This window comes from Hyaena hyaena, unplaced genomic scaffold (genome assembly GCF_003009895.1).
Source record: "Hyaena hyaena isolate Hyena2069 unplaced genomic scaffold, ASM300989v1 scaffold_1022, whole genome shotgun sequence".
NCBI classification, from domain to species: Eukaryota; Metazoa; Chordata; class Mammalia; order Carnivora; family Hyaenidae; genus Hyaena; species Hyaena hyaena.
In genome coordinates this window covers 329,823-342,854 of record NW_024081656.1, presented here as the reverse complement: position 1 = coordinate 342,854, position 13,032 = coordinate 329,823, and the positions used below count along the sequence as shown (strand labels likewise).

Below are 13,032 nucleotides of genomic sequence, written 5' to 3'. Positions count from 1 at the left end.
TATCAAACAATGAAAGCTGGTGGATGGCAGAGGTCATGTTTATCATCCTGGAGAGTGGGAAAATGCCTGCCTGAGAACTAAGCCAAGAAATCAGACAGTTTACGGGATTCATGGGAAGTTGAAAACAGGAGTGATTCCTGAAGTTAGTCATGCCTCGAGACAGAACTACACAGATACCTTGGTCCACAAATTCCCTTTGTGACCTTTGCTACTTTGAGTTAAGTGCTCTCACTTATAAACAAAGAATACTGAACAATCTATCATGCTAAATGATTAGTAGGGCTTAACAGTCTTATCCATTTCTATAAGGTCTTATCTATTTCTAGAGCCTGTCCTTTCTTTAGGGACAGTTACAAATTATTATACCATAATAGCAGAAATAACCGGAAATCTAAAAATCTAAACAAAACAAAATAAAACAAAAAAAAATGCTTAAAAACTATTTTTTTTCACTGTCAGCTCTAAGCTTTTCTATTAGTTGACAGTCATCCATAATGTACCAGAATATCTTTCCTGAAGATAGTACTGTCATACTTTCATTTCATAGTTTCACAACATGAACTCAAAGAAAGAAACAAGGTTGAGCTAAAAATACAAACAAACAAAAAAACCCAACACCACTATTTAATAGAGAAATCTAAAATCAAATGGAAAAGGAAAATATTTGGATAAATATAAATGGCACTAGGAATCAGAGTTCACTTTTTAACATCACCATCTCCTGGCAAAAAAATAATTATAATAATAATCTGTTTCAATGGAAATAAAGTACTATAATATTTATGGTCTGTGCCAGAGTTATAATGACTGCAGGGGCAGAAGTGAAGTGTCACAGCATGCTCCACATGTTTTTAACACGGTTTCTAAAGGCTCTGGAGGCTATTAAATTTAATGAACCCATCTGCTATGAAATAGAGGTCCCAACATAATCAGTTTTCTCCATGCCATGTAATGCAGATGGCATTCTCGGTTCCACAACCCAGCAGGATGGTTTATGTTTCTTTATACGTGTGTCTTTTTGTTTTGACGATTTGAACTCCTTTGATATGCAGCAGTGTCTTGGGAAAATACTGTAAATTCAGTTTCTGAGCCCCAACAACTTCCTTATGATGGCTTTGACCTCCTGAGTAATTGCTTCTAGGCAGTACGATGTAGCTTAAGGCAATCACCCAAATGACTCCTAAATGGCCTAGGTACCATTCCTAGATGAGAAACTAAAACAAATGTGCAATCTATCAAATACAAAGCATTTTCTCCAAGTTGGACTTAGTAGGGGGTGAGGAAGAAGGATACACGTCCAATTTGCAAATGCAACTAAATTGGTTTCAAAGTTCCTACAAATTGCATACTGAATTGCATTACCAGCAACAGGGAGGGGCAGGAGGGGCTTGGTAATGAATTCTCATTATTTTAAATGGTCACATTCCCACTGTTTCTGAAAGACTCCTTTGCTTCCCTTCTGCTCATCCCTGTGGTCTGTGTGTATTCCCCTGGAGGGGTTGATCAGGGATGGTGATGCCTTCTCAGTTTAATGCAGCACCTACTCTGCACAGCAAGTTGGGTAACATTCCCAAGATGATTAAGTTCCAATTGGAAAGCACAAGTCATTTGCTTACAAAATGGAACAAATTCCATCGTTAATGATTTTTTGCTCTGCACCTAAGAGATAATGGCTGTGCAAGACTTGTATTCTGATAAGAAGCCCATGAATTTCAGAATTCTGGTGTTTGCTGTTTTGTCAATTAATACATGAGATCTTATTAGATTAAACATAATTAACGTTGTTAACATTAATTCATTTATTTGGGCTTCACCGGGAAAGCAAATTGAATAGAACAGCCAGGCAGGAAACAGAATATTTAATCAGATGGGCAGTAATCAGTAGAGAAGACGGGCCCTGAAAGGAAAATTTTGTCAGTCCCAATTCTAGATCAGGCTTAGTTAAATACAACCCTTGACTCATGTGCAAGAATCAATACTTAGTCTATACAGACTTTTATTATTAGCGTCTCCAGACCCCGAACTGTATGAATCAATATGTAATTAATAAAAAGGGAAAGTACACCATCATGGGTCATTTTAAGCTATTCATTTAAGTATTAAATCAATTACATAATTATATTTATTGCTGCTGGGTCTTAGCCATAATGACTGATGAGTCAAGCCAACAGGACTCCGTTTGCCTTAACCTCCAGATAATTAAAGAGAAAGAAGACTTTTAAGACCATGTTAAGCAAACTTGTGGAATCAAGTGTCTGTATTTACTAGATAATCAACAAATACCTACTCCCTTAGTATTTGGTACTAATGATATTAATCGGCAGGGTCTGGTTAATTGTATCTGAGTCCGAAACTAATCAAAGCCACTTTCAGACTACAATGTCACAAAGACTCAAGGCTGCTAGAGACATTAGTGGTAAGCAGCAGTCTTATGGCAAAGAACAGACATGGCTGCCTTGAGATTTGCTCTTAACAGAGTTTGCAGGAAGGAGGAGGTGGTGGTTGTATTTCCTTCCAGCATGATCTTTCCTTCTCAGACCACAGCATGTGGCGAGAGTCTGTTGCGATAGGCAGGATTCTAAGACAGCTTGCAGGAATTCTACCATAGTAGGTACATGACCCTTAAAATTCCCTCTCCTTGAGTATAAGTATGAGGGGCTATCATTAGCATGATTAGGTTGCTATCACTTGACTTTGAGATAATTAAAGGACGGATTATCCTGGGTGGGACTGATGTAATCAAAGAAGATTTTAAAAGCAGGTGAAGCTTTAGAGGGATGCACTCTTACTGATCCAGAAAAGAGCAAACAGCATTGTGTGAACTGCCATGTGGCAGGAACTTTGGGTTCTAGGAGCTGAATGCTATCCCCAGGTGATAGCAAGCAAGAAAACAGGGACCTCAGTCCTATAACTGCAAGGGATGAATCCTGCCAACAATCTGAATGAGCTTGGAAGAGGCCCTGAGCTGCAGATGAGAACTACAGCCTTGGGAAACCCTGAGCTGAGGGTCTTAGCTACCTTGTGTCCACACTCCAGACCCATGGGAACCCTGAGATAATACATTTGTGTTACTTTAAGCTGCTGTTTGTGCTAATTTGTTACACAGCAATAAAAACTAACACAGCTGTCCCCATGATGCTGACCCATGTCATAAGAACATGTGGAAATCAAAACTATGCATGCACCAATTGCTGGCCTTCCTCTCTGTATTTGGTAAGGTCACTGTCCACAGAGCTCATAGTTCCTAGAGGCTACCAAGAGGCAATAAGATAGAAAGCAGATGCTAACCCAGCCACCAAACCTACCACATCAACCTAAGATAGAACAAATCAAGGTAAACTTACCCTTAATGGAAAGGAAGGAAGGAAGGAAGGAAGGAAGGAAGGAAGGAAGGAAGGAAGGAAGGAAGGAGAAAGAAGAAAAGAATAACTAAGTACTAATTTCCTCTGAAAATATGGAAGGTTATTTCTCCCCGGTCTTACAGATGTGTTGCCCACAGTTGACACACTGGTAATTTTTAGCAATTTTCTTTAGAGTCTTTGCATTCATTTACATATTCAAAGAAGTAACATTTTTCTTTTAACATTCATAAGTTACAGATTTCAATAATATTTAATTAATTTATACAGTTATGATAAAATTACAACTGGCATCAACAGGTTTGGAAAGTCTGAGTATGAAGACAATTAACTTCGAGTAAGCTTGCAACAGTCATGTATAAACTTCTTGTACCAGTACGGCCTCCAGATCCAATGTCCAGTGTGCTTTGGGCAAAAGGCACAAATTTTTCAGAGCAAAGAGTGGACACTGAGCAGGTTATTTGGTAGCCGATTAAAAGAGCTCCTACTATATTTCCCTTGCCTTGGGCAATCGGTGAGTACTTACTTCCATGAGGCAGCAGGGACTCTGCCTGGATGGTGCAGCATGGCTGCTACTCCTTCTTGGGGACAGTGACCCTAGACATCAACCCCAGACATTAATGCTCTGCCCACAGCAGGTAATTACAGTGAAATGAATTCCAAGGGATTAAAGTGCATCTCTAGATGAATAGTGCTTCCAAAGGACTCACTGTACCTAAGTGCCAGATTCTATTATCAAAATGGTATAAGCCATATATTGTAGACACCATGTGAGACGCAGCCCAAAAAATGAGAACGTTTCTAAAACTTCCTATAGCCAAGGAGAAAAATTCCCACTGGACTTCCTGAGTTTGGGAAAAGATGATAGGTATCATTTACTGAGTTCTCACCATGCCGAGACATTTAATCCTTAGTGTCAACCCTGGAAGGCAGGTTTTAACCCCATGTGGTAAATGCAGAAAGCAATACTCAAAGAAGCTAGGTGATTGGCTTATGGTCACATAGCTAGTAGGGTATAGACATGGAATTCAAACCGAGTCTATTCTAATGATAAATTCAATGCTATCAATTAATAAACTAAGGTAGATTATAAATGCTTAAATCTAAAAAGCAATCCAGAGCTGCCAATGCTACCAGAACATTATGAAAATGGGGTCACCAGCCCCAATGTCAAGGGCTTCTGAATTTGGCCTCTTTCATTATTCCATGGTGGGACATATTAGGGCAATGCTGGGTTGGGACTGTCCTGAACATGTCGGGATGGTCACAAACTCGTCTTGCTTACACCACCTCCCCTGTCATTCATCTTGTGGGTGGTTCCAAAGTTGGGCTCACCTCAGAATTTTGACTACACAAATAAGTTCAGCATGCGAATCCTCTTTTGAGCCCAAACACAAACAAGAGGGGGCTTTTTTTCTTGTCCTGGCAGAATCCAGGCCCAGATAAAATTTGAAGAGACTGTTGCTTCCTGGCCAGAGATGCAGACATGGGAGCAACAGCCGCTTGTCCTCACTGAACAATGGTAGAAAGAAGGAAGATCGAAGCCTCAGTTTCCCCCCTGACCCAGCAGGTTTCCCAGCCCCACCAAGAAGAGAAGGGACTCTCAGAACGTTCTACTGGGGGAATTATTTCTCAGGGCTATTTGCAAAGACATGACAGAAGCCTGGAAAGCACAGAGGTGTTGCTGAGCTAAGGGGGTGGGAGGGTGATATCTTTGTGTCTATCAAAGGATTTTTGAAGAGGTAGAGTAAATGAGCTCTGTTATCTTGGCATACCATTTTACTCAGTTATGAGCCACTTAAAGCATTATTTTATCGTTAAAGTAAGTGAAGGTGATTATGGAACAGAAATGCAAATTTCATAGGATGTTGGAGATAAAGCACAAGACTTCAAAGACATTTCCTCTCAAATTGCACGTCCAGAGATGCTCCTAGACCATTTATTTTTGCCTCTGCTTTTGAGAATTCTTTATTGGAAAAACTGGAATAACAATGGGTTCTCCTGATCTCTACACTGCCTTTCACATGTAAATGTGCATCTGTATGTATATATGCACATGTGTATGTAATTTAGTAACTTTAGAGCAATTGATTTAAGTGATTAGAATTATCTAAAGCAAGACATCTTATTAATAAAAAGCTTCGCCCTCTTCCCTGACCTTCCCCCACCGGGACCTTCAGGTTACGTATCCCCAGCTGGCATACTCTGTAAGTGTGGTGTGTTTCCACACTTTCCAAAGGCATGCCATGCCCATTTGCTTCTCATTAGTGACACTAATTTTTTTTAAGTTTATTTATTTATTTTGAGAAAAAGAGAGAGAGAGAGCAGAGGAGGGGAAGAGAGAGAGGGGGAGACAGAATCGCAAGCAGGCTCCATGCTGTCAGGTGACAGCCAAACATGAGATCAAACCCACAAACCATGAGATCATGACCTGAGCCAAAACCAAGAGTCAGATGCTTCACTGACTGAGCCATACAGGTGCCCCTAGTGACACTAATTTTGATGACCCATTCCAGATTTTAGTTGGATTCTCCCACTGTGTAATACTATTTTTCTCCTTACACCTAGTCAAAAATCTCTGGGGAAGATCTTTGAGACCATGAAAATAATCCTGCTCCAATTCTCCCTCTTGGTTTAACTTCCCCTGATGGACCTTTTCCCTAACTGGTCTTTAATTAAGTGGCAGGAAAGTAGTGGTCTTGTATCTCCACAACTCCTCTGATATTTACCAGTCAGCAGTGCACTGTATACCACACCCCTGCCCACCTACCTCATCTATTTAGTTCATCTTTTTGAGATTTGTTTATTCAGTAAGAACACGTGGATTTCTGTTTTACTCCAATAGGCTATATTCCATTACTGTCCCTTTTATTTTGAGGCTCAAATTGTCCCAGAGTTGACCAGTGAGGGCCCCTTCATACTGACTCATGTGTCCTTTTGAGATGACCTTACTGTTGTTTTGAGCACTTCTTAGTTTCTGGCATGAAATATTCCAGGCTTTTATCAGAGGGAATGGGCGGTACCTTCAATTGCCCAAGCTCTGGAATTAGTAATTTCTCTAAGAACTCTGGTTTCTTTTAGTGGGGGATGGTTTTTAGAAGCTGGGATCTGGGTTCTAGATGTGCTCACTGCAACTGGGGTGCCATTATTTCCAGGCCCTTTCAAGGAACAGAGGTGGGGTTTTATTCAGACACCTCCCATCCCATCTCATCCTGCAGGCATCCATCTTATGTTCCTCATCTCCACATTTGCTCAATCCTACCGTATCATAAACTAGATTCAGAGTTGCTAGGCCCACATGACCCCACATGACACCAAAAGGAGTTGAAAGGTTATTTCCAGTTCTCTCTCCCATCTAGGCTGAGGGTAGTCTGTTCAAGATTTAATACGTGCATAAGTACTATATTCAAAATGTACTGCTTTTTCTCCCCTTTCTTGGTAATATTTTCAGTTCATTTAAAACACAGTTGGATTCACCTGGTTCTGTTTGCATTCACGACCCCGCCCCCCCTTCTTGTTGACAGTGAGTTTTGAATGCTGGCTTTCAAAAGTCCAAACTGCAGAATGGTGTACCCAGAGGTGTTTCATTCCATTCACTATCTCCTCCTCTGCACTTCTTCCCACTTCTCATAGGTAACTGATTCCATAGGTTTCCAATTTATCCTTTCTGTGTTTCTTTTTGTAAAATTAGGCTTATTTACATATACCTTCTTTCTTATACAAAAGGTGTCACTCTGTTTATACTCTTACATTTTATTCTTCTTACTTGGCAGTATACCCTGGAAATCCTTCTATATCTACCAGGAGAACTAGATCATCCTCATTCTGGTCTTTTTACATTAAGACCCATGATGTGTACGTACCATAGTTTATCATAATCTCTCTCTTATGCTTGTGTATCTAGGTAACTTTCAATGTTTTGAAATGACATGCATTTCTATAACGGACAAACCTGTACACATGTATTTTCATACTGCTGCAGGTTCATCTTCAGAGTGCATTTCTAGACGTGGAGCTGCTGGGTCAAAGGATAAATGTAAATTTCCCTTCATAGAGACTGCCCCATTCTCTTCCCACACACAGTCTAGGAGCGTTCCTTTTCCCACAGCCTCAGCAACAGAGAGTACAGTTGGGCTTTTAATTTTTGCCACTCTGATAGGTGCAAAATTGTATTTCACTAGAGTGTAATTTTCATTTTTCTAGTCTAAGAGTGAAGCTGTACATCTTTCATATGTCAAAAAGCCATTATTATCATTTTTGTAAATTGTATGCACATGTCTTTTGCTCATTTTTAAAAATCTGGCATATTAAGGTATTATACCTAATTTTGAAAAGTTCTTTATATATTAGGTTATTAATGACTTAAGTTTGCTCTATGTTGCAAATATTTTCTCTCATGTTACCTTGTGCCTTTGACTTTGCTTATTGTGGTTTTTGACTTATAAAAGTTGTTTTTCAATTGGTTTTGTCTTTAAGAAGTCAAACTTATTTATGTTAATAACTAAATATTTCACTGCATCTGGATTTTAGAGTCATTGTCAGAAAGATTTCCTCTGAATCCACGTTATAGAGGGATTCATCAGGTTTTGTTCAAGTGCTTGTATCATTTCATGTTTTACAGTTTGGATCACTTATTCACTTGGATTTCTTTCTTGGGTAAGATGTGACAAATAGAAATAGTTTCATCTTTTTCTAAACCGTTATCTAGTTTTCTCAAAAGCATTTATTATGGGGCGCCTGGGTGGCTTAGTCGGTTAAGTGTCCGACTTTCACTTAGGTCATGATCTCGCAGTTGGTGGGTTCAAGCCCCATGTCAGGCTTTGTGCTGACTGCCAGCTCAGAGCCTGGAGCCTTTTTCAGAGTCTGTGTCCCCTCTCTTTCTGACGCTCCCCTGCTCACACTCTCTCTCTCTCTCCTAGAAAAAAAAAAAAAGCATTTATTATGAAGACCATCCCGACCCCAGTGATCTGAGATGCCACCTTTATCTATACTGAATTTCCATACGTAGTTGGACCCCTTTTCTTGGACCTCCTATTCTACTGACCTGTCTGTCTCTCAGGTGCTGGTACCACTGTGTTTTAATCATAGAGGCTCTGTTTTATATGTCTTAAGTTGATGAAACATAAAATGTCTGATCAAACTGGCTGTTCAGGGTTTGTACAGAAAACCACTAGGGGACTGGCTCACTTCATTCTTGGCTACAGTCACATTGCTCTTCTTCTTTAAGGCCTTTTCCTGCCTTACTTGACCACACATAGGAGATGAGACCATCAGTGCTGTTGCTGTGGCTACTACTGTTAGTATGGTGCCCACACAGATGGGGCAGCTTAGTTATTTCATTGCCATAATTCTAAACCAAACTAGGGCCAGACTCTGAAAATGATGAATGCCCAGGTCTCCCTGGCACCCGGAGAGGATTTTTCAGCTTAGTGTCCATCTCTGTGCAGGGTGATTTCTTCCTGGGGAAAGGGGTACCCTTCCTTAACCATTTCATATTTCCGTGGTCCCGCTGTGTCCTTTAGGTCGAGGTGGGGCAGGCCACCATGGTGTCCTCCAAGATGGGTCCCCATATGCAGTTCCTGCCCTGCATTCACCTGCAGCTGCCAGAAATGCAGCAAGAATGAGAGAGGTCATGGAGAGAAAAGCCGGCCCATCACAGCAACTGAGATCGCTCCAGAGGACAGCTGTGTCTGGGCTACAGTGATTAATGTGATGTTAATCCCAACAAAAATGATGGGAGAGAGGCCCTGTAAGAACATTTATAATCAATAAATGAAAAATGCCACTCCCATCAGACTCATTATCACTATGAAAAATCACCTTGAAATTATACAAGAAACCCGGCCATTGAGTCCTTACTAGATGACTGGCAAAGCTCCTCCTTTTACACTAATTCGGCATCAGGGGTTTTGTTTGTTTGTTTGTTTGTTTGTTTGGAATTTGCTTTAGAATGAGCCCATGGCTAGAATTTCAACATCAATCCAGTGCCTAGATAACCACCATTGAAGCATATGCAGCTGCTGCCTCTACAACGGCTCCAATGCACTGTTGGATCTAAACTTTGGTCACCTTGGCAAGCTGAGACCTCAGGATTCATCCCCAGGACTGGGCCACTCAGATGGCTAGGACTGAATCTAACAAGCCCATAATCATTGCTACTGACAGAATCTGTACACATATGGGAAGGTAAGCAAAGTAACTAGAGACAACACAGCAAAAAGTGACTTTTCAGTGATGACCAGACCCCTTCCAAAAGTGGTTTTTCACCAACCTTGCTTGCCCAGAGGACCAGCACAACTGTACCACAAGGGAAAATGTCATCGAACCCTAGTATTGAGGAAGAGTGATACAACAGCCATTGTAAAAATTTATAAAAGAAAGCCTCATTAAAGTGGACTTGGATGCTAGGAAGGAAGACCAGTTGGAAAAATAGTCAATTACAGACCCAACAGAAGACTACTCAACAGGAAAGGATCATCCGTTACAGGCCCCAACAGTAAGATGTGTGTTGCATCTTCTACCAGAATCCAAGCACCCTTGCAACACAGCCAATGGGAAGCCATCATCACCTTGAATTCTTGCTTCTCTCCAGTGGATTTTTGTTCAAAACAACCCCTCCCAGCTTTCTTCTTTTTCTCCATAAAATAACATTGGACTTGCCTATGGTTTTGCTGTAGCTTGCTTGTCCTGGATTGCAATTCTCTGCTACTCCTGAATGAACGCATTTTTGCTGGTCAAATGACAGTTTTATTATAACATGGTCTTCTGGAATTCACAGAAGAAAGCCCTCAGCCTCTCCCCTAGGGGCCCCAGGGACTCACAGTGCTGTCAATGTAAGCTTCCGTCCAGACCACATCGTGCTCCTGATCGATGACTTTGGGCCGGCTGAGTACATGTAGGTATTCCATGACATTTTCCTGCACATCAGCCAAGGTGGAGATCTGGGTGAAAAAGCCTGCCGACAGAGACAACCAAGCTTAATAGCAGGAAGAAGAACACTGCAGAGCAAGCATATGCCAGGCCTTCTTGGCCTCCAGCTAACTTCTTTTGTTTCTTTTCCTTTCCTTTTTATCTTTTTAATTTATCTTTTAAATGTGTATTTATTTATTTTGAGAGAGAAAGCTCAAGCAGGGAAAGAGGAGAGAGAGAGGAAGAGAGAGACTCCCAAGCAGGCTCTGCACTATCAGCACAGCTGATGACCTGAGCCAAAACCGAGTCAGATGCTCAACTGACTGAGCCACCCAGGCACCCCTTTTCCTTTCCTTTTTAAACACTGTATCTCATCTCTACCATCACCCACTTCATGAGTAATATGTTCATGTGATCTTGAAAATATAATCAGGCAAAAGGAATAGAATTAAGATCAACCATAAACCCACCTCTCCAAGGAAGCCCCTGCTAACCCTATAGAGAAAGTTCTCCCACACCTTTTTCAACACATCCGCATCCACGTACACATACATATGCACCTCCTCTGTAAGAAATGGGAGTCCTCTCTACATGCCACTCTGGAGCTTTTTTTTTTTTTTTTTTTTTTTACTTTAGTGAGTTTATTTCCAATGGGAAAACTATGAACCACACAATTTAAAGACCATCTCATTTTCATTTTTATTACTGTAACCATAGTTAGGCCTAATGTGAGGGGCTATAAAATCTGCTGAACACTTGATAAGCTTTGTCTCATTTGTTCTTGACAACATGAGGAAGTGGGCATAACTGTGCTCAGACAAGATGACTGAGGCAGATGAAAGAGATATGCTTTGCCCATGTTCTCACAGGTAGCAGGCAGCAAATGCCGAAGGTGCACCCAGGGTCAGGAATCTCTTCATCTGCTCCTTTCGCTCCCACAGAATTTGGCCCTTTGTGTGTTTGAGGACAAAACTCCAGCTCACACGCTTCATGTGGTTACCAGACCTGTGTTTTGAATATGCTCAGTTGACATAGTTTCTAAGTAACAAAAAAAGTCCTCAAAGTGCTGTCATCTCGTGGATGGGGACACCATTTTGATCTTGAGTTCCTCTGCAGCAAGGAGTTGTATTTGCTTTGCCATGGGCTAGGAGATGTTAGAAGAGGAGGCATGAGCTGAGCAAGGTCTGGATCCCCAGAGTCGGGGGCTTTCATTCAAACATTTATGGAAGGCTTTTGTGGTGCCCAGCACTAGAGAAGCAGGGATTAACAATATCAGCATGACTTCTGGGGCCTGGCAGGTCTGAGGAAACAGACAGCTGCGAACTAGCACAGTCAATATTATGCTAAAACCCCACCAGGGGCAGCCCACCAAACCCAGCTACCCTGAAGAACGGTCAGCTGTTCCCTGGAGGGGGAGGGCCCAGTCAGCTAGAGGGAGTCTGTATCCAGCAGAACAAGGGGTGTGTGTAAAGACCTGAGGTAAGAGTCAGGCCCCCTCTTGAAACTGAAAATAGCTCAGAATGGCAAGAGTAAGGAGCTGGGGGAGGGGGGCTAGAAGTCAGATGTTATAAGATCAGAGATGAACAGGGGGACAGGGGAATAGGACCTTGGAAAGGAGTTTAGACTTTATCTTCCAGGCCAGTAGTCATGGGAGAATTTTAATAAAGGGGACACCGAGGGACAAAATGTATGTTTCCTCCCCATGCCTTTAAATAAGGACCCTTACAACTAAGCTCATGCCATGTGCTACTTGCCAGTAAATCAGAGAAGGGTGTGTGCGCCCTGAAGCCAGATCCGTTACAGTACTTGCTATAGTGTTTGTAGAACCTCTCATCTAAACAGTGCCCCAGGGAAGGAAATGCCCATCCTTCTCTTGTCCAGAACAGGCCAGGACCCTCCCAGGGCATTTCCAAACAAAGGCCAGCTGGTTTGAATTTGCCATGCCAACCCCAAACCAGGTTGGGACCATGTGGTTTCAGGCTTCCTGATGACAGCTCTGCACAGTGCTAATTAACATGCATTGTCACTCCTGCCCAGGGCCGGGGCCTTGCCCAGCCTAGGGGAAATGGGGCCCCAAAGGCGCAGACCATGAGTGCCTGTTCTAGCATGTGACCTGGGAGGGGGACCCTGTGCACCTTGGTGGTCCGTCTGAGGTCAGGCACTACAGTTAGGGACGTCCATCTGGGACAGTCCTCTCACAAGGCTTCCAGGTGACCCCTTCTTGGAGGCAAGGTAGGAAAGGCAAGATTAAAGAGGGTTGCTGGGAGACAGAGAGCATTCTGTTCATGCACATTAACTCCAATCAGCGCGTGACTAAGCAGAAAACATTTCATCTCTCCTCTACTTGGGCTCTGAAGGAGGGGACTTAGGGCCACATACAAAGCACAGGGGACAAGCTAAGAGAAGTATTGCCATGTTGAGAGGAGAAGGAGAGAACCAAAAGTTCTGGACCATCATGGCACATGAGTGAACAATTCAGTGTAGAGCAATTCCAATTGGGGATCCTGTGCCAAAAGTGCATGGAAGACAGCATCTCTTAGGGAGAATTTTCCTTAGTTGTCTGCATTTTCATTCTGATGCTCAAAGCCAACAGTAAAAATCCCTGATTTGGGTTTTCTGAAATAAGGCCAAGAGAAGAAAGGGAATGAATCTAAGAGAGGATGGGAGAGACAGATCATTAGCATAGGAGGGAGTAGGAAGGAAACACAATCACACATTTGGAAGGATATTGAGCTGGGACACCGTACAGTATTGGCCTTGCTTA

At 42.1% G+C, this 13,032-nt stretch overlaps 1 protein-coding gene across 1 annotated transcript in view; it reads right to left on the bottom strand.

Moving 5' to 3' along the window:
- Nucleotides 1-13,032, bottom strand: part of CACNA2D3 (calcium voltage-gated channel auxiliary subunit alpha2delta 3) — a gene marked incomplete at its 5' end in the record, with an annotated part of 605,771 nt that overhangs the window by 279,837 nt on the left and 312,902 nt on the right. Inside the window, one exon of the mRNA XM_039221819.1 lies at nucleotides 10,181-10,314. Coding sequence (XP_039077750.1) covers nucleotides 10,181-10,314 — 134 coding nt within the window. The remainder of the gene's footprint in view (nucleotides 1-10,180; nucleotides 10,315-13,032) is intronic.